Source organism: Grus americana, chromosome 33 (genome assembly GCF_028858705.1).
Source record: "Grus americana isolate bGruAme1 chromosome 33, bGruAme1.mat, whole genome shotgun sequence".
Taxonomy (NCBI): domain Eukaryota; kingdom Metazoa; phylum Chordata; class Aves; order Gruiformes; family Gruidae; genus Grus; species Grus americana.
In genome coordinates, this window is record NC_072884.1 from 1562754 (window position 1) to 1588827 (window position 26074).

At 70.3% G+C, this 26074-nt stretch overlaps 6 protein-coding genes across 11 annotated transcripts; 2 read left to right on the forward strand and 4 right to left on the reverse strand.

Annotated features, from left to right (window-relative positions):
* Positions 1-1013: 1013 nt before the first annotated feature.
* Positions 1014-7848, reverse strand: NACC1 (nucleus accumbens associated 1). The gene is made up of 6 exons (XM_054807848.1): positions 7642-7848; positions 5026-5933; positions 4161-4337; positions 3954-4059; positions 3735-3832; positions 1014-3317 (listed from the first exon to the last, which is right to left on the reverse strand). The coding sequence occupies exons 2-6, from the start codon at positions 5912-5914 to the stop codon at positions 3058-3060; spliced, it is 1530 nt and encodes a 509-aa protein (XP_054663823.1). The 5' UTR covers positions 5915-5933; positions 7642-7848; the 3' UTR covers positions 1014-3057.
* Positions 7849-7858: 10 nt separating this feature from the next.
* Positions 7859-12485, forward strand: TRMT1 (tRNA methyltransferase 1). Of its 4 annotated transcripts, none has more exons than XM_054807845.1 (17): positions 7859-8127; positions 8611-8830; positions 9085-9140; positions 9250-9374; positions 9458-9645; positions 10005-10120; positions 10210-10322; positions 10402-10550; positions 10645-10728; positions 10813-10882; positions 10951-11085; positions 11188-11273; positions 11489-11597; positions 11678-11754; positions 11855-11974; positions 12160-12274; positions 12374-12485. In XM_054807845.1, the coding sequence occupies exons 2-17, from the start codon at positions 8670-8672 to the stop codon at positions 12467-12469; spliced, it is 1800 nt and encodes a 599-aa protein (XP_054663820.1). In that variant the 5' UTR covers positions 7859-8127; positions 8611-8669; the 3' UTR covers positions 12470-12485. The 4 variants fall into 4 exon arrangements, with proteins under 4 accessions (XP_054663820.1, XP_054663819.1, XP_054663822.1 ...); XM_054807844.1 differs by having other exon boundaries at positions 7884-7995; XM_054807847.1 differs by having other exon boundaries at positions 8064-8161.
* Positions 12482-19987, reverse strand: MAN2B1 (mannosidase alpha class 2B member 1). Its single transcript, XM_054807842.1, has 24 exons — positions 19858-19987; positions 18922-19024; positions 18218-18391; positions 17290-17483; positions 17046-17178; positions 16558-16700; positions 16357-16473; positions 16200-16282; positions 16002-16122; positions 15842-15920; positions 15654-15763; positions 15256-15363; positions 15051-15167; positions 14780-14974; positions 14430-14527; positions 14241-14364; positions 14032-14150; positions 13834-13935; positions 13661-13748; positions 13488-13568; positions 13171-13407; positions 12950-13099; positions 12735-12837; positions 12482-12664 (listed from the first exon to the last, which is right to left on the reverse strand). Exons 1-24 carry the CDS (start codon positions 19954-19956, stop codon positions 12537-12539), a joined length of 3006 nt encoding a protein of 1001 aa, XP_054663817.1. The 5' UTR covers positions 19957-19987; the 3' UTR covers positions 12482-12536.
* A 933-nt stretch (positions 19988-20920) lies between these two features.
* Positions 20921-21908, reverse strand: WDR83OS (WD repeat domain 83 opposite strand). Its single transcript, XM_054808026.1, has 4 exons — positions 21781-21908; positions 21556-21661; positions 21204-21301; positions 20921-21080 (listed from the first exon to the last, which is right to left on the reverse strand). Exons 1-4 carry the CDS (start codon positions 21813-21815, stop codon positions 21014-21016), a joined length of 306 nt encoding a protein of 101 aa, XP_054664001.1. The 5' UTR covers positions 21816-21908; the 3' UTR covers positions 20921-21013.
* WDR83 (WD repeat domain 83) lies at positions 21814-23752 on the forward strand. Of its 2 annotated transcripts, XM_054808024.1 has the most exons (9): positions 21856-21989; positions 22224-22344; positions 22429-22534; positions 22631-22679; positions 22753-22879; positions 22969-23036; positions 23129-23237; positions 23320-23434; positions 23518-23752. In XM_054808024.1, the coding sequence occupies exons 1-9, from the start codon at positions 21887-21889 to the stop codon at positions 23671-23673; spliced, it is 954 nt and encodes a 317-aa protein (XP_054663999.1). In that variant the 5' UTR covers positions 21856-21886; the 3' UTR covers positions 23674-23752. The 2 variants fall into 2 exon arrangements, with proteins under 2 accessions (XP_054664000.1, XP_054663999.1); XM_054808025.1 differs by lacking the exon at positions 22429-22534 and having other exon boundaries at positions 21814-21989.
* On the reverse strand, positions 23744-25998 carry DHPS (deoxyhypusine synthase). Of its 2 annotated transcripts, none has more exons than XM_054808021.1 (9): positions 25718-25998; positions 25440-25601; positions 25211-25332; positions 25023-25119; positions 24814-24900; positions 24607-24712; positions 24426-24529; positions 24202-24327; positions 23744-24113 (listed from the first exon to the last, which is right to left on the reverse strand). In XM_054808021.1, the coding sequence occupies exons 1-9, from the start codon at positions 25916-25918 to the stop codon at positions 24018-24020; spliced, it is 1101 nt and encodes a 366-aa protein (XP_054663996.1). In that variant the 5' UTR covers positions 25919-25998; the 3' UTR covers positions 23744-24017. The 2 variants fall into 2 exon arrangements, with proteins under 2 accessions (XP_054663996.1, XP_054663997.1); XM_054808022.1 differs by having other exon boundaries at positions 25835-25993.
* Positions 25999-26074: the final 76 nt, after the last annotated feature.

The window sequence follows — 26074 nt, forward strand, 5'->3', positions numbered from 1 at the left end:
GGGGGGGGGGGAAATCCCTGTGTCCCCATGGGGGGGGTCCCTGTGCCCCCCCCGGGGTCAGGGGTTCCTTGTGCCCCCCCTCGAACTGGGGATCCCTGTGCCCCCCCCGGGGTGAGGGAGTCCCCGTGCCCCCTCCCAGGGTGAGGGGGGGTCCCTGTGTCCCCATGGGGGGTCCCCTGTTCCCCCCCCCTCCCCGAGCTGGGGGTCCCCGTGTCCCCATGAGGTCGGGGTCCCTGTGCCCCCCCCCCCCCCCCGGGTACCCGGAGCAGCGACACGGGGATCCCCCCCTCCCCCGCCTCCCTCCCTCCCGCGCGCCGCCCCGCCCCCGTGAGGTCACCCTGCCGTTTCCATGACTGCATAAGGGACCCGTGACGACAGGAAGGGGAAGGGGGCGGGGCCGCGGGGGGAGGGGGGGGGAGAGCCGTTTCCGCCTGCCCAAATAAGGTCAGGGGCGGGGCGGGAGGAGGAGCTCTGCCCCTCCCCCCCCCCGGCACCTACGCGGGCACCGCCCCCCCCGCGGCTGCGCGTGCCCCGGGCCTCGCACGAGCGTTGCACGAACCCCGAGCCTTGCACAAGCACCAGCCCTGCGTGTGCACCGGGCCTCGCGCGAGCATTGCACGAGCCCCGGGCCCTGCACGAGCATTGCACAAGCACCAGGCCTTGCACGAGCACCACCCCGGCGCGTGGGCCAAGCCTTGCACGAGCACCAGACCTTGCACGCGCACATCACGCACGCGCCAGCCCCGCGCGCTCGCCAAGCCTTGCGCGAGCACCGAGCGTTACGCGCGCACCCTGCGCCCCACAACACGCGCGGCCTCCCTCCCGCCCCCCCGTTGCCCACCACCCCACCCCCCTCCCCGTGCGCGCACGCACGTGTGCAAGCCCCCCCCCCCCCAGCAGGCGGGAGGCGGGGGCTGTTACAAACCTCTGTGTTTTATTTATCATTATTAACATTTCTGCAGTCCCTCTCCGCTCTCGTACAGCAGTTCATGTGCAATTCTCCAGCGACTCAGGGGGGGGGGGGGCGGCGGGGGGGGCACCGGGAACGGGCGTCTTGGCACTTCATAACACGGGACAGACACTGGCGGGCCCCCCCCCGGGGGGGTAAAGGGGGGCACGGGGGAAGGGGGGGGGGAAAGGGGAAGCGCAAGCCCGGGGGGAGGGGGTTTTGGGGGGGGTTCCATGCTGCCGAGACACCGCCGCGCGCTCCCCTCGTCCGTACGGCTTTTGGGTTGGAAAAAAAAGAAGAAAAAGGGGAAAGAAAAAAAGGCCAACCCTGCCAGGGTGGGGGGGGCTGGGCTCGCCAAGCACCCATGAGGCTGGGGGGGGGGGGGGGGGGGGGGAGAGCACAGTAGGGACCCCCTTGCAGGGCTGAGACCGGAACAACTCATCACACAGGGGAACAGGAGGGGGGAAACTGAGGCACGGGGAAAAGCAGAGGGATGGGGGGGGAAGAACCCAGGCGTCCAGGGTGAGGGTGGCGTGAGAGGAGGGGTGTGGGGGTCCCTGCTCCCCCCCCCCCAGGCTGGGGCGGTGGCGGAGGGGGGGGCCGGGGCGGTTTGGCACGGAGCGGTGAGATAGTGGAGACGCGATCGGAGCCCGGGGGCCGGGCAGCGGGTAAGGCACTTGACCGAACGTCAGGAGACCTGTTGGGGGGCTGCCGGGGGGGTTGGGGGGGCAGACGCCTGGGTTCCCTCCCAGCCCCCCCCCCCAGTCTGCACAGGGGGGGAGCTGCCACACGGTGCCTCAGTTTCCCCCTTTGGGGCTTGGAGTAAAGCCGGTGCAAAGGCCTGGGGGGGGTGGGGAGGTGTGGAGCCAGGGCTGGGGGGGGGTCCCTGTGTGTCCCCCCAAGTCTGGACCCCCCCCGCAGAGGTGGGATTCCAACCCGCACCCCCCCTCCCCAAACCACCCAGCCAGGACGCTGGGTCCACCCCTGCCCAGCTGCTTCCAGGGGGTCTCCGTGTCCCCCCCAGGGTAACACGTGTGTGTCCCCCCACCCCAAGGACAGCCCCGGGGGGGCTAACGAAGGAGGGGGCTAACGAAGAGGAACTGCTCCTTAGGGGAGGTTCAGCCTTTAAACCCCGGGGGGGGGGGGGGGCTACAGATAGGCTCAACTCTGCCCCCCCCTTTCTGCCAGGGCAGGGGGAGTGGGGGACAAGGGGGGGGCACCTGGGCAGCGCAGGGAGGGGACACGTGCCATCGCCTGGGGACAAACGCAGACGCCCGGAGAGATGCCACCCCCAGGGAGGGGACAGGGGGACCCGGAGAGAGATGGGGACAGGGGACCTGGGGGGGGACGACACACGCAGTCACCTGGAGAGAGTCTGGCCCTGGAGGGGGGGGGGACGCGGGGAACCTGGGGGACACATGCAGGCGCCTGGGGAGACGCCGGGACAGGGGGGACCGGGGCGAACGCGTGGGGTTGCCCAGAGAGATGCCGGTCCCCTGGAGGGGGGGGGGACACGGACAGACACGGGGTGACACGGAGTGGGGGACACACATGCGGTTGCCTGCAGAGACAGTGGCCCCGGGGAGGGGACACGGGGGGGGGGGACCCACATGGGTGCCTGGAGAAGCGTCGGCCCTGGGGAGGGGACCTGGGGGAGACGTGGGGGCCCCCAGAGGCGACACGGGGCACCCGGAGGCGGGGGGGGGGGCCAAGAGAGATGCTGGCCCCGGGGAGGGGACACAGACCTCGTCGACTCGCGCCTGAGCAGGAGGCGGCACGGAAGGAAAACCCGAGCTGAGCAGTGCCCCGGTCCCCCCCCCCAGCCCCCCAAAACCGCTGGGGGGGGGGCACGGGTGAGTTGAGCTGAGCCACTGCTGCCCCCCCCCCCCCCAAGTCCCAAACCCCATGGGGAGGGGACCGGAGCCCACAGCCGGGGGCCCCACAGTGGCACGGGGCCCTCCCCGGGTGGGTCCCTGCCCCGAGGGGGTGCCCGCCGGGGGGGTCCCTCCACCATCACAGGGCCCTACCTGGCGCGGGTGCCCCTCCACCGGCGGGGGTCCCTACTGGAGGGCGTCCCTACGCGGCGGGGGTCCCCAGGGGGGCGGGGGTCACTGCAGGCCCTCCCCAGGGGCACCCGCCTCGCCCTCGTGGCCGCCGGCCTCGAAGGCCGGCTCGGGGCCCATGATGTCGGGCTCCAGCTTGCCGGTGTCGTTGATGAAGGAGGTGTAGGAGTCGCCCTCGGCCATCAGCAGCTTCAGCTTCGGGATCCAGCTCTTGCGCACGACGCGCCGGGCGTTGGTGCACATGTCGGCGGCGATGGCGTTCATCTCGCTCTCCTTGAAGTTGGGCGCGAAGTTCTGGCAGTAAACTGGGGGACGGAGACGGGGTCACACACAGCCCTCGGTGTCCCTCTGTGTGTCCCGTTCCCCCCCCCCCCTGCCCCGAGTCCGCTGCCGCCCACCCCGCGGACTCACGGGGGTCCCATAGCGAGGTTTTGCTTAGGGACCCCAAGGTTGCGTCATCGTCTCCTGCTCCCCGTCCCCACGGGCTCCGCTCTGTCCCCTGCCGTCCCCTCCCTCTGGGGTACCCCAACCCTGGGGTCACCCCTGTCCCCTATCCCCTGGCGTCCCCTCTCTCCCTGGGGTCTCCATCCCCTCTTCCTGTGGGGCCCCAAACCCTGGGCTCCCCCCCTATCCCTACAGCTCCTCTGGTCCTCTTTCCCTGGTGCCCCCCAATCCCTGGGGTCCCATCTCTGCCCCGGGGTGTCCCCCGTCGCCCCACTCACACTTGACGGCGTGCAGGACCCGGCTGTCCAGCGGCTTCCGGCTGGGGTCGTTGGTGGACGAGCGGATACCCGTGCCGCAGCTGTTGGCCAGGGTGTTGCTAGCGTGGGGGTGAAAAACAGTGTAAGAACCCCGGTATCCAGCCCCCCGCCCCCACCCCTGCCCCCACAGGACCCCAAAACCGGGCAGGGGGAGAAGCCAGGCGCCCCGGCACAACTCACCGGTCGAAGAAGGACGCCAGGAGCCGCCGCAGGAGGACTTTGTGCCGCGTCCCCGCGCTGACGTGGCAGTTCATCAGCTGCGCCCGTGTGATGTAGACGTTGGTGCCTGGGGGGGACACGGGGGGGGGGGGGTGTGCGTGTGTGTGTGAGCGGGGCCAGGTGCCCACAGGGACCCCCACCCCGCAGTGACCCCCACCCCAGTCGTACCCGTGACGAGCTCCAGCTTCTCGGCGGGGTCCCCCTCGTCGTAGAGCTTGGGGTGGCAGCGGTTCCCGATCTGGTTGATGAGCTCGGCCGGCAGCGAGGCCAGGTCCTGCCGCACCCGCACCCGGTTGCGCGACTCCGAGGTGGCCTGGTCCGGCAGCGCCTCCACCTTCTCCGCAGCTGGGGGGGGGGACACGCACACAGACAGAGGGGGGGTCAGCAGGACCCGGACCCCCGGGCTCCCACCCCGCCTCTCCGGGGGCCACCGGAGGAGTCACCGAGGGGACACGGGAAGGGTCAGGGACGTGGGGGGGTCATGGGGGGGGGGGGGGGGGGCAGGGACACGGTGGCAGCTCAGTTCACATGGCCCCCCCCCAAAACCTCGCCTGGGGGCGGAGTCCCACCAGGCCACACCCCCACCCAAGCCCCACCCACGGGGGGAGGAGCCTGGCAGGCCACGCCCATTTCCCCAGGGCGGAGCTTCACACCTGTGGCCACACCCTAAAGGGGTGGAGACATCAGCCCCGCCCCAGCCCCGCCCAGAGGCGGAGCATCACCTCTCCACCCACTTTCGCTCCACCCCCAGGTCACAGAAGCCCCCCCCGCTCCCAGCCACGCCCCCAGGGAGGTGGAGCCTCAGGTGACCACACCCACTTCTCCCCAAACCACACCCCAGGGGCGGAGCCTCTCTCGGCCACACCCTAAAGGCAGAGCCTCAGCTGACCATGTGGGTGGAGCCTGAGTTGACCACACCCCCCCCACAGACACGCCTCCCCCAAACCACACCCGATTGGGTGGGGGCTCACTAGGCCACGCCCAGTGGGCGGCACCCCCACTGACCACGCCCCCCCAGTGGGCGGAGCCTCACCTGCCTGCCCTACATTCATCATGCTGTACATGGTGTACATGTTGCAGATCTGGCGGTACTGCTCGTCCGAGCCTTCCTCGCCCCCGTCCTCCTCCTCGTCCTCCTCGTTGTGGAAGGAGCCGGGGCTGTCGCTCGTGTAGGCGCTGGACGTGCCGCCGGGACTGGTCTGGTCGGCCGCGCTGGGACCCGGTGCCGTCGCCGTCGCCGTGGCCGGCCCCGCCGCTGCTGCCGGAGCCGGCGGTTGCGGTTGACGGCCCGTCTCGGGCGCCGAGAACTTGGCCATCTTGCGGCTGCCGTTACCGCCGGCGGCGCCGTCCTTGGGTCCGCCGTCCCAGAGGCGCTTGACCACGAAGGTGCACTGCACCCCGTCGGGCTCGCCCTGCTCCGTCTTCACCCGCGAGACCAGGGGCAGGGCGGCGGCGCCCGAGGGCCACCCCGAGGTCTGGGCCACGGGGCTCTGGGGCTCGGAGGAAGGCGCCTCCTCACCGTGAAGCCCCTGCGAGTCGCAGCTGGGCGAGCTGACCTTGAGGAAAAACTCAGTCCCCTTCTCCATGATTTCCTGGATCTGCAAGAAGCCGGCGGTGTACATCAGCAGGAACTGGTCACCCACGTTCATGCTGAGCCGCCCCGTGTAGCAGAAGCTGAGGATCTGCTGGAAGGACTGGGGCTGGACGGCGGCCGGCAGCTCCACCACCGCGCTCTTGCTGCTGTTGAAAAGGTCCCGGAAGTAGGAGCTGCTGGCGGCCAGCACGGCCCGGTGCGCCTTGAACGCGTGGCCCTTCACCACCACCGAGACGTCGCAGTACAGCCCCTGCAGCCGTTGCTCGTTCAGGCACTCCAGGATGCTGTTCCCGAAGTTGGGGATCTCCATCTGCAGCGTCTGAGCCATCGCGGGAGCCGACGGGGGCCTGAAGGGATGCGGAGGGGGACGTTGGGGAGATACGAGGCCCAGGGAGAGGGATGGACGCGTGGGGAGAGGGATACAGGGAACGGGGCAGACATGGGGGACGTGTAGGGACATGGGGGACACAGGGACCATGGACACGGAGACATAAGGAGCGAGGGAGATGCACAGGAACAGGGACACAGGGCACGGGGTAGACACAGGGGACATGTGGGGACAGGGACAAAGGGAGTGGGGCAGACAGGAGAGACGTGTAGGGACATGGGGGACATGGACACAGGAATTGGGGCAGGGACATGGGGGGACACAGGGGTGACAAGGAGCAGAGCGGGACACGGGGATGGACAGACAGCGAGACACATGGAGAAGGGCAGAGATGTGGGGGGGACAGAGGAGAGGGGCAGGACACGGGGGGACAGGGACAGATGGAGAAGCACCGGCAGGGACGGGGATGGACACAGGGGAGGGAAGAGGAACAGAACAGGCACAGGAGTTAGACACGGCCCCCCCGGGGGTCCAGTGCCCCCCCCGGCAGCAGTCAGCCGGGAGGGGAACCCCAGATCCTCCCCCCCCCCCCAAAGTCTGGGGCTGTCCCAGGAACCCAGGAACAACCCCCACCCTGGGTCGGGGGGGGCTGCAAAAAATGGGCCTGGAGAAACCCCCAAATGGGTTATTAAGGGGTGGGGGTGCCCCAAGAGTTAGGGGTGTCCTGGGGGAGTCTGAGCCCCCCCAAGATTGGGGAAGGGGGACCTCAGCCAGGAGACGGGGGTGGCGAGGCCAGATGGACACACGGACACAGGGTGGGCGAAACAGCAAAGTTGTGGCTTCCCCTTTTGGGGTGGTATTTGGGGGGGGGGTGGGGGGTGTCCCTTGCCTGAGGGGGGGTGTCCCTGCCTCGGGGACTCTCAGGTGCCTCCAAGCCTGGGGACATGGGGGTGCCCAGGCCAAGGGGTTCCCCAGGCCTAGCAGGGTCCTAGCCTGGGGGGGGACACAGGGGCAGGCCCGGCACATATGGGGCACACACACACCCCCCCCCGGGGAGGGTGATGGGGCAGGGGGGTCCCCCGGCCTGGGGAGGACAAGGGGGTCCCCAGCATTTGGGGGAGGCCGGGGGGGGACGACTCGCAGTTTAGGCAGAGGCTTGAGGGGATCCTATTCCTTGGGGGGGTGGGGGGTTCCCAGCACTCGGGGGGGGGCACAGGGAGACCCCTGTTCCGGGGAGAACGAGGTTTCCCCATCTCGGGGTGGGGGGGACCCCGCTCCCTGGGCTGGGGACAGAGGGGACCCCCAATCCTTGGGGGTGGGACGGGGGGAACCCACGGGGGACCCCACAGCCTAGGAGAGGCGGCGGGGATGACCCCGATTTAGGGGGGCACCGGCAGATACCCCGGTCTCGGGGGGGGGGGGGGGAGCGGGGGGACCCCAAAACACGGAGGGGGGGGGAAGGCAGAGGGGAATCCCAGTACTGCGCGGGGGGGACGGACGGGAATCACACGCCCGCGGGAACGGGGAGGGGGGCGCAGGGGGATCCCCCCACCCGGGGCCGGGAAGGTGCCGCAGGCCCGTGGAAACGGGGGAGGGGGGGGGGCGGACGGACCAGGCCCGGGCAGCGGGGGGGGGGAGACCGAACCCTGGAGGGGGGGGGGGGGGGGGCAGGCCCGAGGGGGTGGGAGGCGTGGCGGTGGCGGGGCTGGGGGGGGTCCCCGCCTTACCGGAGGCCGGGGGGGGGCTGCGCTGCGGCTCCGGCCGCTCCCGGTGCCGCTGCCGGTGCCCGTCCCCGTCCCCGCCGCGCTCAGCGGCCATTCATTGTGCGGCAGGCGCGATCAGCCGAGTGCCGAGCGCCGCACCGCCCGGCGCACCACCCGCGCACGCGTACCCGCCGCGCCGCAGGCACGGCCAGCCGAACGCCGAGTGCCTCCCCCCGAGCCGCCCTTTCCTCTCCTCCCCCCCCCCCCCCCGCATTGGGGACGCGGCGGGGAGGGGGGACACGGGGACACGCAGAGACACGGGTGTCCCTGCCCCCCGCGGGATCAGCTGGGCACGCCGGGCGGATCCCGCGGGATCAGGTCTGGATCTCTCTCCTGGGATTCCCCCCCCCCCCCCCCGCCTCCTCGGGATCAGGTTTCCCGGCCGCGTTTCGGGGCGGGCGGAACCTTTATGGCCCTCGCGGGGCGCCGGCAGCCGCAGGTCACGTGACAGTAAGCCCGCCCGCCGCAACATGGCGGCGCCCATGTGAGGGGCGGTGCGGAGGATGCGCGGGGCGGTGCGGGCGGGTGAGCGGCGGGTACCGGCGGGGGGGGACACGGGCGGACGTCGGTCGGGGGCGGGGGCTTGAGGGGGCGGGGCCTGGCGGGGCACGTGCAGGGTTTAGGGCCGCCCGGCCTTGTCCTGCGCCACGTGTTGGGCGGGGGGGGGGTGTCCCCGGTCCCGTCTTGGGGGGGGGGGGGGGTCTGACCCCCGGCCCGGCCCCTCTGGGGGCTCCGTGTCCCCCCAATCCCGCTGTCCCCCTTATCCCGGCGGGGGGGCGCTCGTCCCCTCCCGCATTCCCGGGCCTCGCCCGTTGCTTCCGCTTTTCGGGGCTCCCCCCAGCCTCCCCCCATTTTCCGGGCCCCCCAAAACCGCCCCATCCCCCCCGGGCCGTTCCGGTGCAGCGTTAACCCCCCCCTCTCCGGTCACCACAGCGGCTGCCTTCAGCACCCTTCGCAGAGCCAGCCAGGGCCCCCCCCGCCGCCCCCCTGCCATGGACGGGGCCTCCCCCAACGGTTCCGGGCCCCCCCCGGGTGCGGGGGCCCCCCCCGGGTCCGGTGAGACGCTGATCTCCGAGGGCCGAGCCACCATCCTCTTCCCCAGTGCCAACGAGGTCTTCTACAACCCGGTGCAGGGTTTCAACCGCGACCTGACGTGAGTGGGGCTGGGGGGAGCCCGGGAGGATCGGGGGGGGCGGCTCAGGGTTGCCGTAGCAGGGTCATGGGGGGCTCTGGGGTGGCCCAGGAGTGTCGGGGGGGGAGGGGAGCATGGGCTTGTTCCAGGGGTGCTCTGGGGGGTCCTGGGAGGATATTGGGGGGCTCTGGGCTGCCCCAAGGGGACTCTGGGGGATGTCGGGGTCTTCCTCGCCCCCCAGCAGGGTCCCTCACGCCACCACCCCCCCCCCCCAGCTGTGCCGTCGTGACGGAGTTCGCTCGGCTCCAGCTGCAGCCGAAGGGGATCCGGGGTAGGTTCTGTCTCAGGGTCCCCATCCCCTGGGCTCCCCCTTGGCCCCGTCCCTGGGGTCCCTGTCCCCAGGGCTCTGCCATCGCCCCCCCACCCCCCCCCTTTTCCAGTCGTCCTCCCTGGGGAGGAGAAGACGGATGCCGGCAGCCCCAAGCCCCCAGAAGACGGTGACGCCGCGCCAGTGGCCGACAGCCCCGAAGCTCCGCGGACAGCGAAGCCGGGAGAAGTGTGCGAGGTGCTTTGGGAGGGGAGAGGGCAGCGGGGGGGGGGGGGCGCATCCCCTCTGACCCCCCCGCCGACATTGCCGTCTCCCCACAGGGAGGGCTGCGAGTCTTGGAGGCTCTGGCGGCCTCGGGGCTCCGCTCCATCCGCTTCGCCAAGGAGGTGCCGGGGCTACGGGCCGTGGTGGCCAATGACTTCTCGGCCCGAGCGGTGGAGCTGATGAGCCGCAACGTGACCTTCAACGGGGTGGGGGACCTGGTGGCCCCCCGCATGGCCGATGCCAGGTACCCCCTGCTTCTCGCTGCGCCCCAAATCCCACCGGCTTTCACCCCCAGGACACCCTGTACCCAGCCCTGACCACCCCAGTGCCCTTGCTGGGGTTTTCCCTCTGTACTGGGAGGCCCCGAACTGGTCCCAGTGTCCCCACGGGGGCGGTTAGAGGGGCTGCCCTGTCCCCCTGCCCCAGGGGATGCAGCCCCACGGTGGGGCTGGTTGGCGGGGACCCCACCAGTCCCTCCCAGTGCGTGCTGGGCAGAGGCACTGGTTCCTCTGGGGTGTCGCAAGTGCCAGGGTGGGTCTGGGACCCCGAGGGGGCCAACTGGGGACCCCGTTGCTCCAGGGCCCCCCCCTTTTCCCCCCCCAGGATGCTGATGCACCAGTGCAAGGCGGACAGGGAGCCCTTCGACGTCATCGACCTGGACCCCTACGGCAGCCCCGCACCCTTCCTGGACGCTGCCGTGCAAGCCGTGAGCGAAGGAGGTGAGCGGTGGTGGCTGTGTGTGTGTGGGGGGGTGTCCTGGACACCTGGGTCCTCCTGGTGACACCCCTGACTGCTCCCCCCACCCCAGGGCTGCTCTGTGTCACCTGCACGGACATGGGCGTGATGGCGGGGAACAGCGCCGAGACGTGTTACAGCAAATACGGGGCTGTGTCCCTCAAGGGCAAGTTCTGCCACGAGATGGTGAGCGCTCAGGGAGGGGGGTCCCCACGACTGCCACGCTCCTGCAGCATCGTTGCGTGTGTTGTTTCCCCCCCCCCAGGCCCTGCGCATCATCCTGCACAGCCTGGACAGCCGCGCCAACTGCTACCAGCGCTTCATCGTGCCGCTGCTCTCCGTCAGCGCCGACTTCTACATCCGCGTCTTCGTGAGGGTCTTCACGGGGCAGGCGAAGGTGAAAGCCTCGGCTAGGTGAGGGGGGGGCGGAATGACAGGGCAGGTGGGTGTGGTGGGGGGGTGTCTGTGCCCTCCCGCTGCCCCTGACCCCCCTGTTTTGTCCCGGCAGCAAGCAGGCTCTGGTGTACCACTGCGTGGGCTGCGGCACCCACCACCTCCAGCGCCTGGGCAAAGTCACGAGCCACGGCACTGGGTACGGCGGGGGCTTTGCGATGGCGAGGGGGGGGACGCTCCGTGATGGCCGGGGGGGGCTCACCCCTTGGCTTTCCCCTTCCAGCTTCAAGTACGGGGCAGCCACGGGGCCGCCTGTGGGTCCCACCTGTGAGTTCTGCCAGCAGCGGCACCAGGTGGGTGCACGTCCCCCGTACCCCCCGTGTCCCCCCCAAGCGCTGACATCCCTCCCCCCCCCCACCAGCTGGGTGGCCCCATGTGGGCCGAGCCCCTGCACGACCCGGTTTTCGTGGAGCGGGTGCTGGCGGCGCTGGAGAGCAGCCCCGGGCGCTTCCAGACAGAGGAGAGGATGCGGGGGATGCTCAGCGTCATCACCGAGGTACCGGGATGGGGAGGGGAACGGCGCTGGGCTGAGCTCCCCCCCACCCCCCACATTTTGGGGCTGGTGCTGACTGTGCCGCTCCCTGGGTGCCGAGGGCAGGAGCTTGGCGACGTCCCCCTCTACTACACCCTCGACAGCCTCAGCAGCACGATCCACTGCAACACCCCCTCCCTGCTGCAGTTCAGGTAGGGGCACCCCAACTTCCCCAGAGCACCCCAACTCCCCCAGGGCACCCCAAATCCCCTGGGGTAGGGGCACCCTGAACCCCCCCACAGCCCCCAGGGCACCCCAAATCCCCTGCCCCTCCTGCTTGGGCACCCCAACCCTCCCTTCCTCTGGCTCAAACCCCCCGAATCCTGCACCCCCCCCGGCCCCCCCAGCCTGACCCACTGCGCCCCAGGTCCGCCCTCCTGCACGCCGGCTACCGCGTGTCGCTCTCCCACGCCTGCAAGAACGCCGTCAAGACGGACGCGCCGCCCGCTGTGCTCTGGGACATCATGCGCTGCTGGGTGAGGAGGGGGCTCAGGGATACCCCCCCCAGCCCCCCCCCAAACTGAGCTGAGCACCACCCCCCACCCATCTCCCCCAGGCCAAGATCCACCCGGTGAAGCTCGAGCGGCTCGCTGAGACCAGCCCGGCTTCCCGAATTCTCTCCGTGGAGCCTACGTACGACGCTGCGGCACCCCCCCCACAACAAGCCCGGGGATGGGGGGACCCACTGATCCCCCCCAAAACGATCCTGACCCCCCCCCCTTTCACCCCCCAGGCTCCAGGCCTCCTTCGCCCTCCGTGATGACGCCAACCCCAGCTCCAGGAAACGGGGCTTGAAGCGGTTCCCGGAAAACCCCGAAGCGTTTTGGGGTCCCAAAGCCAGGGCCAAGGCAGGGTAAGGGCTGGGGGGGGTTCTTGGGTGCCTGATTTTGCGGTTGGGCTTCCAGCAGCCCCCCCCCCCGCCCCGTTTTGCCAAAACAAGAGGATAAGAGCCCCCAAAAAAAGCAGGGGGAGGGTCTTTTGTTCTCTCCTTTTGGGGGGCATCTCTCTCCCCCCCCTCACCCCACACCCCCCTCCCAGGGGGGGCATCTCTCCCTCCCTCCAGGAGAAGCGGAAACGACACCAGAACAAACGGACGGAACGGACGGACGACGGCACCAGCCTGAAAAGCTTCCCCTGCAAACGCTTTAAGGAGGTGGGTCAGGAAAAAGGAAAGGGGGGGACCCTGGGAGCAAGTGGGGGGGCCCCCTGGGGCAGGGCACAGCCCCCTGACCCCCCCCTTCCTCTCCCCCAGGGAAACTGCTCCTTGGGCTCCCAGTGCTGCTATTCACACGAGGGGGAGACCCCGGCTGCCCCCCCCACCCTGACGCCGCCTCTCGCCTCCGATTAAACTGTGCCTAAGAAAAGCCTCCTGGTTTTTAATGCACTTGCAAGGTGGGGGGGTGGGGGGCAGAGCCTTACAGCCCCCCCGGGCCGGCTCCAGGCACCTCGTACTGCACCTTGGCCAGGAAGGTCCGGATCTCCATGGGCTGCAGCGTGACCCGGCTCGGCTCCAGTTTGGGGACTGGTCGGGGCCGGGCTGGACCTGGGAGAAGAAGGGAGGGGTGAGGGGAGGCTGGCAGCCCCCCCAGGGTCCCCCCAAACCCCCCCGTTACCTGTAGCCGGTGTCCAGACCAAACGGGAGACGGCACTGAGCGGTAGGTCAGCTCCCAGGCTCATCTCCTGCAGCGAGGTGACGGTGAAAGCCGAAAAAAGATTCTTGGAGAGGGAGAAAAAACCTGTCAGTGACCACCATGCCCCCATCCCCGGGGGGGGGGGGGGAACACCTCCGGGATCGGGGAACAGCCCCCCCTGGCACACAGCGGCTCACCAGGAGGTCGACAGTGACGGGCTGGGAGCCGTTGGCGCTCTCCCCCCTCTCAAACTGGTGCTCGAGCCGCAGCAGGAGGGAACCGTCGTCCCAGGGCATCAGCGTCAGCAGGTGGATGTTGGGGGGCAGCTCCCGCCGCAGCGCCGAGAACTTTGGGGGGGGGGGAGAAGGTGAGAGGGGGACGCAGCGGCGGCAGCCCCCCCCTTCCCTGCCCACCTCACCTGGCGCAGGCTGGGCTGAGCGTGGCGGTAGGAAGGGCCCCCGCCAGGTGCCAGCACCGCGTAGGGTGCCATGAACAGCTCCTGCGCCAGGAGCCGGTGCCGGTCGGCTGCCGATTCCACCGTATCGAGGAGGACGAGGTGGCGGCCGCGGATCACCAGCCCCTGCTTGTCAGCTCCCAGTTCGACAAGTGGCTCCCCCACGCCCCGGTTGTCGTCGTACAGGAGCCGCCGATGGACCTGGGGGGGGGGGGGGGGCACGGCGGTTACGCCCCGGCACGTCCCCCACCCCGGGGACCGCCTGCGCTGCGTCCCCTCACCATGAGCTCCAGAGAGCCGTCGAAGATGCTGCTGCCACCCTGTGAGCGGTCGGTCAGCACCGTCAGCTGGAACTTCTTGTCCTGTGGGCAGAGAGGGAAACGCCACACCTGTGATGAGCTCTGCCCCGGGCTCAGCCCCATTTCCCCTTCTTCTACCCCCCTGAAGCGGGTACCTTGATGAAGATGCGGCTGTTAACGGGGTAGTAATTCCCCGCCACGGGCTCCGTCTGGCTCAGGTTCCACGTGGGACGGTAGTCACGCCTGGGGACGAGGCACAGCCTGGTTACCAGGAGGTGGACGGGGGTCTCGGGGGGGCTACGGCGAGCGCCTGGGGGTTGGCCCAGACCTGCGCTCCAGGATCTGTCGCCCGTTGGAGTCGGTGTAGAAGCGAGCGTCCGTCTGCAGCGTCGTTTCGAAGCGGCTGATGATCTCCTTGCCCCAACCATCCCTGGGAGAGGTGGGGGGTGAGCGGTGGGCTTCAGGGGGGGATGGACCTTCCCAGGAGCGCACACTCCCCCCCCCCCCCCCAAATCCCTAAACTCACGCCACGGGGATGGGCCCCACGGTCCACTCCAGCTCCACGTAGGGCTGCCCCATGTGGAGCCGCACCACCTGGGAGCACCACGAGGAGAATTCCTGGTGGACCTCCTGCACCAGCGCGTTCTGCAAGGAGCACGGCGGGGAAAGGGGGGGGCTCAGCACCCTGGGGACACCCCCGGCCTCGGGGACACCCCCCGGGGACACCATCCACACCTTCACAAGGTACGTGGAGACCCGCTTGGAGCTGGAGACGGGGATGGGCTCGGAGCTGTTGGGGCGGAAGATGTAGGCGCCCGAAGCCTGGGAGCTCTCGTCGTTGCCGATGCTGGCGTTGTACCTGGAGAAGGAGGAGGAGGCAGAGGAAGGTCCCGGATGAGGGTCCCAGGCCCCACCAGCACTCACCAGTAGAAGCTCTGGAAGACGGGCAGCGAGATGCTCTTGTCCAGGTTCTGGATCTCCTTCAGGTGCCCGGTCAGGGGGTCGAAGAGCACCCGGACGTGCTGCGGGACCGGACAGCGGTGGGTCAAGCATCTGCCCCGGCCCCCCCAGCTCCTCCCATCACCCCGGGACTGGTTTAACTGGGCCAACAGAGGTGTGACTCCACTGGGGGCTTAAGGTTGGGGTGTGTCCCCCCCCGACCTGGGGACCGGCTCCAGTCCCCAGGACCCTGTGGGGAAAGACCCCAAACTGTGTCCACCCAGTGCCCAGAGCTTGGCGGGGGGCACATGGACCCCCCCCCAACAGGACCGTACCTCGTTCTGGATCTCCCAAGGCCACGACAGCGCCGGGGTCCGGGCGGGGGGTTCACGGGGGTCCCCACGGCTCAGCCGGGACACGGTGAAGGTGCTGAATCCCAGGGGGGGCACGGAAGCCTGGAAGAGGAGCTCCTGCGCGGCGCTGCCGCCGCGTCCCCGCAGCCGACGGGTGACGTTGGAGACGGGGACGACCTGGGGACAGACAGGGAGGGTCAGGGGGGGCTGCAGGCAGGTGGAGGGGGGGGACCAGTGGCTGATCCGAGCTCACCTCGCTGGGTACGGGCTGGCCCTGGGGGTCCGTCACCGCGTAGGACGCCCCGTTGACCGGCAGCCGGATGGGCCACGACATGCTGCGACCCAGGGGGTTGTAGAGGATGACGGTGAACTGGGGGACGGAGGGACGCGGTGCGTTAGCTCTGCCGGGACCCTGCAGCCCCCCCCACACACACCCCTCCCCACGCCGAGGTGCTCACGCGGCCGGCCGCCTCCGTCAGGGGACAGACGCTGACGTTGAGGGCGTCGCAGAAGACGAAGTTCTCCTTGCTGCCGCCGAGGCTGGCCAGCGCGTTGGCGACCAGGAGCTGCCGGGAATGGGGGACGGTCACGCGGTAGGGCCGGGAACGAGGGGCGCTCGCTGCCTCATCCCCCTCTGGCTGCCACCTCCCATCCTCTGGCCACCCAGACCCCCAGTTTGTCCCCAAAACGCAGGTCAGGGGCTCATCTCCAAGACCGCCACCGGCTCCTGTCCCCCCCCCCCAGACACCAGTTCACCCCCCAGACGTGACACTGGTTCACCCCCAGCTGCCAGCCCTGGCCCTGCACCCCCTGAACCCCTTCTGCCCCCCCCCAAAAACAGGCGGTGGGACCCTACCTGGCAGCTCTCCCACCCCGCCGCCAGCTGCCGGGCGTAGTCATCGGCCACGTGCTGCTTCTCGGTGCCGGTCACAGCATCGTGGTGCTGGGCCACGGCCACGGCTTCACCTGCCGGAGGTTCAAGGGGGTGTCAGGGGGTTCCGGGGGTGGGGGGGGGATCCCCGGGGGTCCCACGCTGGCACTTACGGAGCACAGAGCTGTCCCCAGGTCCATACGGACCCTCGCGCGCCGCTGACCCTGCCAAAGCCTCCAGCTGACTGCAGATCTGCCGGAGGGAAGGGAGGGTCAGGAAGGGGGACCCGGGTGTCCGGGAGGGGGGACCCCGGCATCCAGACCACCGTCCCACCTGGAGGAAGTTGTTGCTGAGACGCTCGTAGCGCTTGAAGGCGGGTCGGCTGGTGAAATAACCCGTCCAGAACTGGTGGGGACCGTCCGCGTAGGGGAAGAAGTCGTCTGTTTTCAGGGACCTGTGGGAAAGCCACGCTGCGTCCATCCGTCCGTCTGTCCATCCCGCCGGGGTCCCCTTCGCCCTCCCCGGCCTCACCAGGAGAGGTTGGCCCGGTGCAGCTCCCAGAGGTAGCAGGACGGCGTGGAGTAGAGCACGTGGACGCGGCTGCCGTTGGCTTGCTGGAAAAGCCAGGGAGGGGGTGAGACGGGGCTGGGGGGGTGGGGATGACACAGGGTGGGGGGACGCCGCTCACCCGGGCATTGACGTGGGCGATGAGCTTGTCCATGTTCTTGAACCACAGGTTGGCGTTCTCGTAGTGGAAGTCGGAGCCCATCGTCATGATGATGTGGTTGGTGCGGTAGCGTTCAGCCTGGGGGGGTGGGACAGGTCAACACCCACCATCCCAGGGGGGATCCCAGTCTCCAGGACCCCCCACCCCCCCCGGGGCACCCACCTGGCTGGTGGCGATCTGCAGGAAGGTGGAGACGACGCTGTCCACGTTGTTCTCCTCGCTGTCCTCGTCCACCACGGGGGGGTCGGAGCAGAGCTGGTCCCAGCAGAACCCCGGCGGCGGGTTGTAGACGTTGGGGAGGACGCCTGGGGACAGTCACACCCCCCCCCCCATCCCTGGTCAGCCTGGGGATGGGACAACCGGGATGGGGACAGGGCTGGGGACGACAGAGATGGGCTGGGATCAGCCGGAGGGACGAAGGGACCAGCCCCGGGGACAAGGGAAAATCCCGGAGGGGACCCAGAGGACGGCGACAGCCCCAGGAGGGGACAACGGGCCTGGGGGGGGGCACAGAGGGATGGGTCACCCTCGGGAGGGGCTCAAAGGGTGGGCAACACCCAGCGGGGCACCCCAGGAGAAGGGGCGGGGGGGGCTCAGGGGGGACCCGAGGGACTCCCACACCCAGGAGGGGCCCCGTCCCACCCACCCACCGGTGAAGAGGTCGGCGGCGGGGGGCAGCAGGTTCTCGCTCGCCCGCCACAGCAGCTCCATCTCCCGCAGCTGCTCCCGCGTCGCCTTGTCCTGGTGGTCCACGCGCCCCACGAAGAGCCCGTCGTAGCCCATCTGGGGGGGGGGGGGGGGGGGGGGGGGCAAGGGAAAGAAGGAGGGGGTCAGCCCGGATGTCGGAGCCCCCCCGCGGGGGGTGTCGGGGGGTGTGGGGGGTCCCAACTCCACCTGGGCGAAGATGGCGGCCAGCTGGCGGGAGTGCCCGAAGGGGTCGATCTGCCAGGCCACGCGGGGGGTGCCGCAGGCCCCGAACTCCCGGCGCAGGAAGCGACGACCCAGCGCCAGCTGCTCGATGGCGGGGCTGTAGTGCGCGGCCGCCTCGTCGCTCATGCACCAGCCCCCCCCCACGAACTCCAGGCGCCCTGGGGGGATGGGGGGGATGGGGGGGGTGTCTCAGGGACACGCAGCACCCCACGCCCCCCTCAGGGGCACCCCGGCCTCTTCAGCCTCCCCCCAGCCTCCATGCCCCCTCAGAGACACCTCGCCATGCACCCCCCCACGCCCACCTCCCCCCCCAGGGACACCCCAGAGCCCCTCCACGTACCTGTGTGCCCCCCGTGACCCCCCCAGGGACACCCCAGAGCCCCTCCACGTACCTGTGTGCCCCCCGTGACCCCCCCAGGGACACCCCAGAGCCCCTCCACGTACCTGTGTGCCCCCCGTGACCCCCCCAGGGACACCCCAGAGCCCCTCCACGTACCTGTGTGCCCCCCGTGACCCCCCCAGGGACACCCCAGAGCCCCTCCACGTACCTGTGTGCCTCCCGTGACCCCCCCAGGGACACCCCAGAGCCCCTCTGCGTCTCTACACAACCCCTTACTCACGTTTCTCCAGGGACACCCCAGTACCCCCCCCCCATGTCCTTCAAGGGACACCCCAGTTGTTGTCCCCCCACATCCCTGTCCACCAAGAGACACCCCAATCCCCCCCAAACCCCCATATGCCCCCAAGAACACCCCAATCCCCACCCCCCCATGCCCCTACGTGCCCCCCACAACCCTCAGGTCCACCCCAGCCCCCCCCCTTCCGTGTGCCCTCATGCCCACGTCCTCCCACAGGGACACCCCCACACATCCCCCCCCCCCGCCCCAAGCACCCTGATCGACGAGCTGGCGCACGGTGCGGCGCGTGGCCTCATCCTGCTGCCGCCACCAGCGAGCCAGGAAGGCCACCTCGACGTAGATGAAGCGTCGGGAGGGGTCGGCCACCAACTGGGCCACCACCGAGTCCAGGATGTACTGCACCCCCGCGTGCTGCACCTCGTTACGCGCTGACGGGGTCAACCGGCGGCACCGTGACAGGCGGAGGCGGGGGGGGGGGCACGGCACAATATGGAATACGGGGTCACGGGGGAGACAGGTGACATCTGGGGGTCGTGGTGTGGGGGGGGGGGACAGGGTCACAGCAACATCCAGGGGACGTGGGGAGAGAACGTGGGGACACAGAAACATCTGGGGGGGGCACACAAGGGGTGCAGGGGTCCCAGCACCGTCCCGAGGGGCAAAAACCGGGGTCGCAACACCGTGCCAGGGACAAGGGGCTGGAAGGGGGGTCCTGTCCCCAACCCAAAGGGGGGGGTGTCTGTCCCTCTGCCCCCACCCCCTCCGCAAGGCCGCGGGTTCCATCTCCAGCACTCGGCATCCCTTCGCCCCCACGCTGGCCTCGCCCAGCGTCGCCCCGGCCCCTGCAGCGGCCTTGGAAGCGTCACCTCCGTCCTCGCAGCTGCTGCGGTGGCCTTGGGGACGTCACCGCCCCTCCCCGGGGACTGGTACCCCCCCGTTGTGGGGGGGGGACACCCACCTCCATAGAAGTACTGCTCCACCGTCTTGAGCCAGCCCACGTCGTCGTGCGTGTGGGGCACCAGGTGCACGTTGAGGAGGTCGGGGCGCGTGGGTGGACACGACTGCGGGTGCGAGTGGAGTCTCTGGGGGCTCGTACAGGGCTGCGCCCACACCCTGCGCGCCTCCCCTTGCCCCCCCGCTTCCTTCCTCCCTCCTTCCTTCCCTCCCTCCCTCCCCCCCAGTCTGTTTCCGGAGGAAGCTGTTGGGTTGCGGGAGAGGATCCAAACAGCCACTAAAAACCAGCGGCCGGGACGCCTGGGTCCCCTGCCTGGGGGGGGAGGGCAGGACACCTGGGTCCGTCCCCCCCCCCGGCAGTGACAGCCCAGCTGGGACACGCGACTGTCACTGTTTGGCCGTGCCCCAGCCCTCGCCAGGCACCCCAGTTCCCCAAATCCTCCTCTTCCTCCCCTAGGGCCCTCGTCCCAGCCGCTCCCCAGTGCTCCCAGTCCCAGCCCACACCAGGCCCAAATCCCTTCCCGCTCCCCAAGCCCAAAGTGTCCCAGTTTCCCTCTCCCAGTCCCTCCCTGCTCCCTCTGTCTGATCTCCCCCAGTTCCCCCCGTCCCAGCCCGGCGGCTGCCCCATCCACGTTTCCCCAGTTCCCTCCAGTCTCTCCCAGTATCCCAGCTCCCTCAGCCCAGTCTCCCCCTGCCCCAGCTCCTCCCAGTCCCTCCTGAGCTCCCACCTCCCCATCTCTCCCAGCTTCCCGGTTCTCCCCAGTGCTCCCACTCTCTCCCGGTTCTCCCAGTCCATCCCAGTGTCCCCAGTGCCTCCCAGTTCACCCAGTTCCCATTTCCGTAGGACGCTCTGGTGCCCGCCCTGTCTCTCCCAGACCTCGTCCAGTCTCTCCCAGGCCCCCCCCAAGTCTCTCCGCGGCCCAGGCCCCCCGGGACACACCTGGTACCCGCAGCCCGCGGCCGCCACCGCCGCCCCGAAGAGCGGCAGCACCAACGCCACCGCCCCGGGCGCCGCCATGCCGCTAGCGGGCGCAGTCATGTGACCGCCCGTTCACATGACCCGAGGTTGGGGGGGGGGCGCGCTCGCGGCACCGCCCCGCCCTCTTGGGCAAGTGGGAGCCAATGGATGACGAGGGAAGGGGGGGAAGTCGCTTTGGCCACGCCCCGCGCTCTGATTAGCTGCTGCCAGCGGAGGCGGGGAGTAACGGAAGACCGCGAAGACACCACCACCCCGCGGGGCGGGGACATAACGGACTGGCGCCAATGAGGAGGAGGAGCGCCCATGATTGACACCGCGAGTCCCTCCTCCCGGGGCAGGCGTTGGCAACGGCCCCTCTAACGGCGGGAGAACGCCCAGTAGCCAATAACATGTGGCAGCTCTCGAAACCCCGCCCCCTCCGAGCCGTGATCGGCGGAGAGCGAGAGACGGGCAGCTCCCTCCTCCAATAGGGCGTCGAGGAGTCGGGCCCCTCACAGAGGTGATGGCGGCGGGGGTTGCTGAGGGGAATCCCGGGGGCAGCGAGAGCTGAGGGCTTCCCCCAGACACCCCCCGCCCCGGGCTCCCCTCAGCCCCCTGGGGTTCCTCTCAGACACCTCCCCACGAGCTCCCCTCAGGCTCTGGGGCTCCTCTCAAGGCCTCCCCTCAGGCCCGTGGGGTTCCCCTCAGAACCCCCCCAGGGCTCCCCTCAGCCTCTGGGCTCCCCTCAGCTCCCCCCCCCCAAGCTCCCCTCAGAACCCCCCCAGGGCTCCCCTCAGCCTCTGGGCTCCCCTCAGCCCCCCCCCCCCAGGGCTCCCCCCAGAGCTCCCCTCAGCCCTCACACACCATTCCTCCCTCTGACTCCTGCCAGGCCCCCCCCCCCTCTGATTCCCCCAAGCAGGGTCCCATGGCCCTGGGGCTCCCCCAAGCCTGGGGAGGGTCCATCCACCCCACCTGCCCGCTGATGCTGCAGCTCTGAGCAGGGCCCAGCCCACGCAGGTACGTACAAACCATGGCGACCATGAGCTCTGCCTCAGCACCCCCCTTTATTGTCCCGGCCCCAACACAACCCGTTGCCTTCCCTGCAGCTGGCACCCTCCCTGGAGAATGACACCGGCCGTCACCAGGGAGGGGACATGGGCTGGGGGTTCTGCAGGTAGGACATCACCACGGCAGAGATGGAGAGCCTGGAGAGGGGAGACACCAGACCGGGGTTCAGAGACCCCCGCAAAACCAGGACGGTCTCCCCGCTGTCCCCTCTGTAGGGGATGCAGCACCCCGGGGCCGGATCCGGATCCGCCGGCACTCACATGAAGCTGCTCATCATCTGCTTGGTGTCCTCGGAGCTGCGGGAGTTGGCGAAGCTGATGAAGGAGCAGTAGACAGCGATCCAGGCGCACCACTTCAGCTGCAGGCAGAGGGGTACAGCATGGGGACCCTCTGGGACAGTCCCTGTCCCCCTGAATCCCCCTGGGGATGGTCCCTGTCCCCCGCACCCCACCCCCGGGGACGGTCCCAGTCCCCCCATGGCTTTCAGTCACCCCAGACCCCCCCGGGACAGCCCTCAGCCCCCCAAAATATCACCCCACCGCCCACCCCGGCACAGTCCCGGTTCCCCCCCCCTTCCAGGGCAGGTCCCCCCGCCCCACCCGGTGCCCCCACCTTGAGCATGAGCCCGCACATGCTGAAGACCATCCCCAGCAGGTTCATGTAGTCGGGCGTGGGGTCCTCCAGCGCCGGGTTGGTCTCGGTGGCCGGCGGCTTGTACCTGGGGGCGGCGCCGTCAGACGGGCCGGGGCCCCGGGCCCCCTCCCTGGTTCCCCCGGGCTCCCTCCACGGCCCCCCCCGGTTCCCTTCCCGGCCCCCCCCCCCCTCCCCCGGTCCCACCTGGCCACCCGCGCCGGCCGCCGCGGGTCCGCCATGCCGCCCCGCCGCCCGCTTCCGCCGCCGCCACCGGAAGAGGCGCCGGCTCCAGCTCCGCTCCCGGCCCGCCATGGCCTTCCCGCGGCCGCGGCCCGCCCGTCCCGAGCTGCCGCGGCAGCGGGTGCGGACGTTGGAGTGCGGGCAGGGCGCTGTACGGGCCGTCCGCTTCAATGGTGGGGTCGGCGAAGGGGGAAGAGACGGGGGCCGGGGGGAGGAACGGGGACCCCAACTCTGATCCCACCCCGGGGGAGGAAGAGGGGGCCACACTCCCTGCCCCCATCCCAGGGGGAGGAAAGGGGCCCGGGGCTCTGTCCCCGGGGAGGGGAGGAATTGGGGACCCCAGCTCCTGGGGAGGGGGCGTCCATTTGGGGTGCTGGGGGGTCACCTCGCCCCCCCCCTTTCCCCAGTGGATGGGAACTACTGCCTGACTTGCGGCAGCGACAAGTCCCTGAAGCTCTGGAACCCGCACAAGGGCACGGCGCTGCGCACCTACCAGGGGCATGGCTACGAGGTGCTGGATGCCGCCGGGTAAGGATGAGGGGGCTGTGGGTACCCCCACCCCTTGGGGACCCCCCCCAACCCCGCTGATGGGGCACCCTGTCCCCCCCCCAGCTCCTTTGACAACAGCCAGCTCTGCTCCTGCGGGGCTGACAAGACCGTGGCGCTGTGGGACGTGGCCACTGGACAAGTGGTCCGCAAGTACCGGGGACATGCGGGGGTGAGAACATGGGGGGCACCGGCGGTGGGGGGCCCCGGGGGATTTGGGGGGGGTCAGGGCTCCCTACAGGGCGCTGACTCCCTGCCTCTCCCACAGAAGGTGAACTGTGTCCAGTTCAACGAGGAGGCCACCATCATTGTGTCGGGTAAGGGACAGCAGGCTCGGGGGGGGCCCTGCCAGCACCAGAGCCCCCCTGACACCCCCTTTCCCCCCCACAGGCTCCATCGACTCCACTGTCCGGTGCTGGGACTGCCGCTCGCGCCGCCCTGACCCCGTCCAGGTCCTGGATGAAGCCAAGGACGGTGTCTCCAGCGTGAAGGTCTCCGACCACGAGATCCTCTCGGGGTGAGGGACGAGGACGTGCTTGGGGGGGATGGACGAGGACGCGCCTGGGGGGACAGGGCCCCCCCAGCACTAACACCCCCTCTCTGCAGCTCCGTGGACGGCCGTGTCCGGCGTTACGACCTGCGCGCCGGCCAGCTCTACTCCGACTACGTAGGGAGTGAGTGAGGGGGGTGCGGGATGCCACTGGGGGGGCTCCCAAGGAGGGGGGGGGGCTCCCCGGGACACCCCCAAACTCCCGTCCGCTTCCAGGCCCCATCACCAGCGTCTGCTTCAGCAAGGACGGGCAGTGCACCCTGGCCGCCAGCCTCGACTCTACGCTGCGCCTGCTGGACAAGGAGACAGGGGAGCTGCTGGGCGAGTACGAGCCCCCTCCCTACGGCCCTGGGGGGCTGTGGGGGGGCCCCCGCCTCACCCCGACCCCTCGGGACTCCTCCCCGCAGGTACACGGGCCACCGCAGCACGGCGTACCGGCTGGACTGCGTGCTGAGCGAGCAGGACACCCACGTGGGCAGCGCCTCCGAGGACGGCAACGTCTACTTCTGGGACCTGGTGGAGGTGAGCAGGGCGACGGGGGGGGCCAAGCTCATGTTTTGGGGGTCCCGAGGGAGCCTCCCCTACATCCTCACACCCCTCCGCAGGGCTCGCTGGCGCTCAGCCTGGCGGTGGGCCGTGGCGTGGTGCAGTCCCTCTCCTTCCACCCCACCCTGCCCTGCCTGCTCGCCGCCACCGAGGGCCGCGTCCAGCTCTGGCGCGAGGAGACCTTCCAGCCCGAGGGGGACGCCGCCACCACGTGATGCGGGTTTGGGGGGGGCGTCCGTCTGCGTTACCCCCCCCCCCACCCGCTAACGAGGAATAAACCCAGAGTGTGGAGGAGCTGTGGGCTTTATTGGGAGCACAGGGAGCCCACGGAGCCCCGAGCAGCTCAAATAAATACAAGCGCTGGGGAGGGCGGGGGGGAGAACAGGCGGACGGTGGCGCAGGGGTCCCGGCTCCCCCAGTCCCTTGGTCGGGGAACCACCCTGCTCTCTCCTGCTCTGCGGGTACCGAGACGGGACCCCCTGCAGAGGCACCGGGTGCTGGGCACCCCAAAGTGGGGGGCTCACCCCCCTCCAGGTGAGGGGCTCACCCCGGCACCGGTTCAGTCTCCCGGTGTCTCTGAGGGGAAAGCGTCGGCTCTCTGGGCAAACGTCTCCGCCACCAGCAGCGGAAAGACCAGGGAGGCGTCGGCATAGACCTGGGTGCAGGAGAGGGGATGAGGGTGGGGGAGTCCCCCCCTGCCCAGGGCACCCCAAATCTTCCTCCCCCCTCTCCTGGGACCCCACCTTGACGGGGGTGGCGTCCATCCGGATCTTGCCCCAGGACACGGCCTCGTCCGGCCGCGCCCCCGAGTCGGAGCCATCGAACTCCTGCGCCGTGTTGACGTAGACGGAGAAGTCGGCCCCATTCCTCTGTGGGGTGAGGAGTGGGGTGAGCCCCCCCATCCCCTCCCCATCCCCTTGGGGTGCTCCCCATGCCCTGGGGGGCCCCCTGTCCCCCCCCCTCTCACCATCAGGTTGGCGTTGGCGATGTGGTGCTTCACCAGCCCCCCGCCCAGGATGATCATCCCCGTCTTCCTGGCGAAGATGGCCCGAGTGTTGATGAGGCGCAGGTCTGCGGGGGGAGGCAGCTGTCGGGGGGGGACCCCAATGTTGGGGGGGACCCTGGCATTGGGGGGGGACCCCACTCACCCTCCACGATGTCCAGCACCAGCCCCGGGCGCTTGTAGGAGTGGAAGAAGATCATGTCCCCCAGGGAGCCGTCGGTGAGCGCCGGGCTCAGCACCGGGATGTTGTTCTGCAAAGGGGATGCGGTGATGGGCAGTGACCCCCCCGGATGGAGCAGTGACCCCCCCGGATGGAGCAGTGACCCCCCCGTTCCCCCCTGTCCCCCCCTACCTTCTGTGCCCAGTAGCAGATGGACTCGGGGTTGTTGATCTCCTTGCCCAAACGTGCAATCATCCGGGAGGGGGTCCACCTCACGCCCTGCCGGATGGCCACGCTCAGGACCCCCAGCTGGGGAGGACCCGGGCGTCCGCACCCCCCCTGAACCCCCCTTCCCTGAGCAGGGGAGGACCCGGGGGGGGTCCCAGCCGACCGCCCCCCACCTGCATCTCCTGCTCGTCCACCATCTGCTCCAGGATGGGCATCAGCCAGTCCTCGAACTTGCAGTAATTGTCGTTGGGCACCAGCAGGTTCCCGATCCTGGGGGGACGACGACACAGGCTCAGCCTGGGGGGACACCCCGACACCGGGGGGGGGACACCCCGACACCGGGGGGGGGACACCCCAGTACCTGTTGATGCCGCTCTGGCGCAGGTCCCGTCCCTGCAGGCTGAAGTCCCCGATGTAGGTGGGCGCCAGGCACTTGATGAGATCCTCCTCCACGCCCCCCGCCGTGGTCACCAGCACGTCCACCTGCCCCGGGGGGAGCCGGCTGGCGTCAGGGCCGCGGGGACCCCCCCAGGGACCCGAGGGGCAGGTGGGGCCCCACGTGTGTCCATGTCCGTCCCCCTCCCACGCACCATGTTGTGCTGCACCAGGTACCGGATGGTCTCCCGGACGCCGGAGCTGACGAGGTTGGAGGTGAAGCCCAGGAAGATGGTGCAGCCCGAGGGCGGCCGCGGCCCCCCCAGCCCGGCCCGGGCCCGCTCCTCCTCGCTCAGCGGCTCCAGCTTCGCCGCGATCTGCGGGCGCGGCGGGGTCAGGACCGGCTCCGGCCGCGCCCCGGACCCCTCCCGGGGACCCCCCCTCCCCACCTTCCCCCGCCGCCCCCCCCCCCCCCCCGCCCCGGCGGCCCCACCATCCGGTGGATCTCGGTGACGGCCTGAGCGAAGCTGGTGGCCTGGAAGCCGGTGGTAAGGAAGGAGCGGAGCAACGCGGCGTGGTCCGGGCCGCCGGCGAAGTCGTACCCGCGTACCGGGAGGCTCTCGGCCGGGAGGGGCCCGCTCGGCTTCAGCACGGCCTGCAGGGCCGCGGTGGGGGGCTGTCCCGGGGCCGCCATGGGGCTCCGGCCGCCTCACTCCGCCGCGCCGCCGCTGGGCGCCGCCATCTTGACCCGCCCCCCCCCCCCCCGGCGCCGCGCACTGCGGCTGCGCGTCCGTCCCCGCGGAGCCGAGCACCGCCCACTCTCTGCCGTACAGCTGGGCGCCGCCATCTT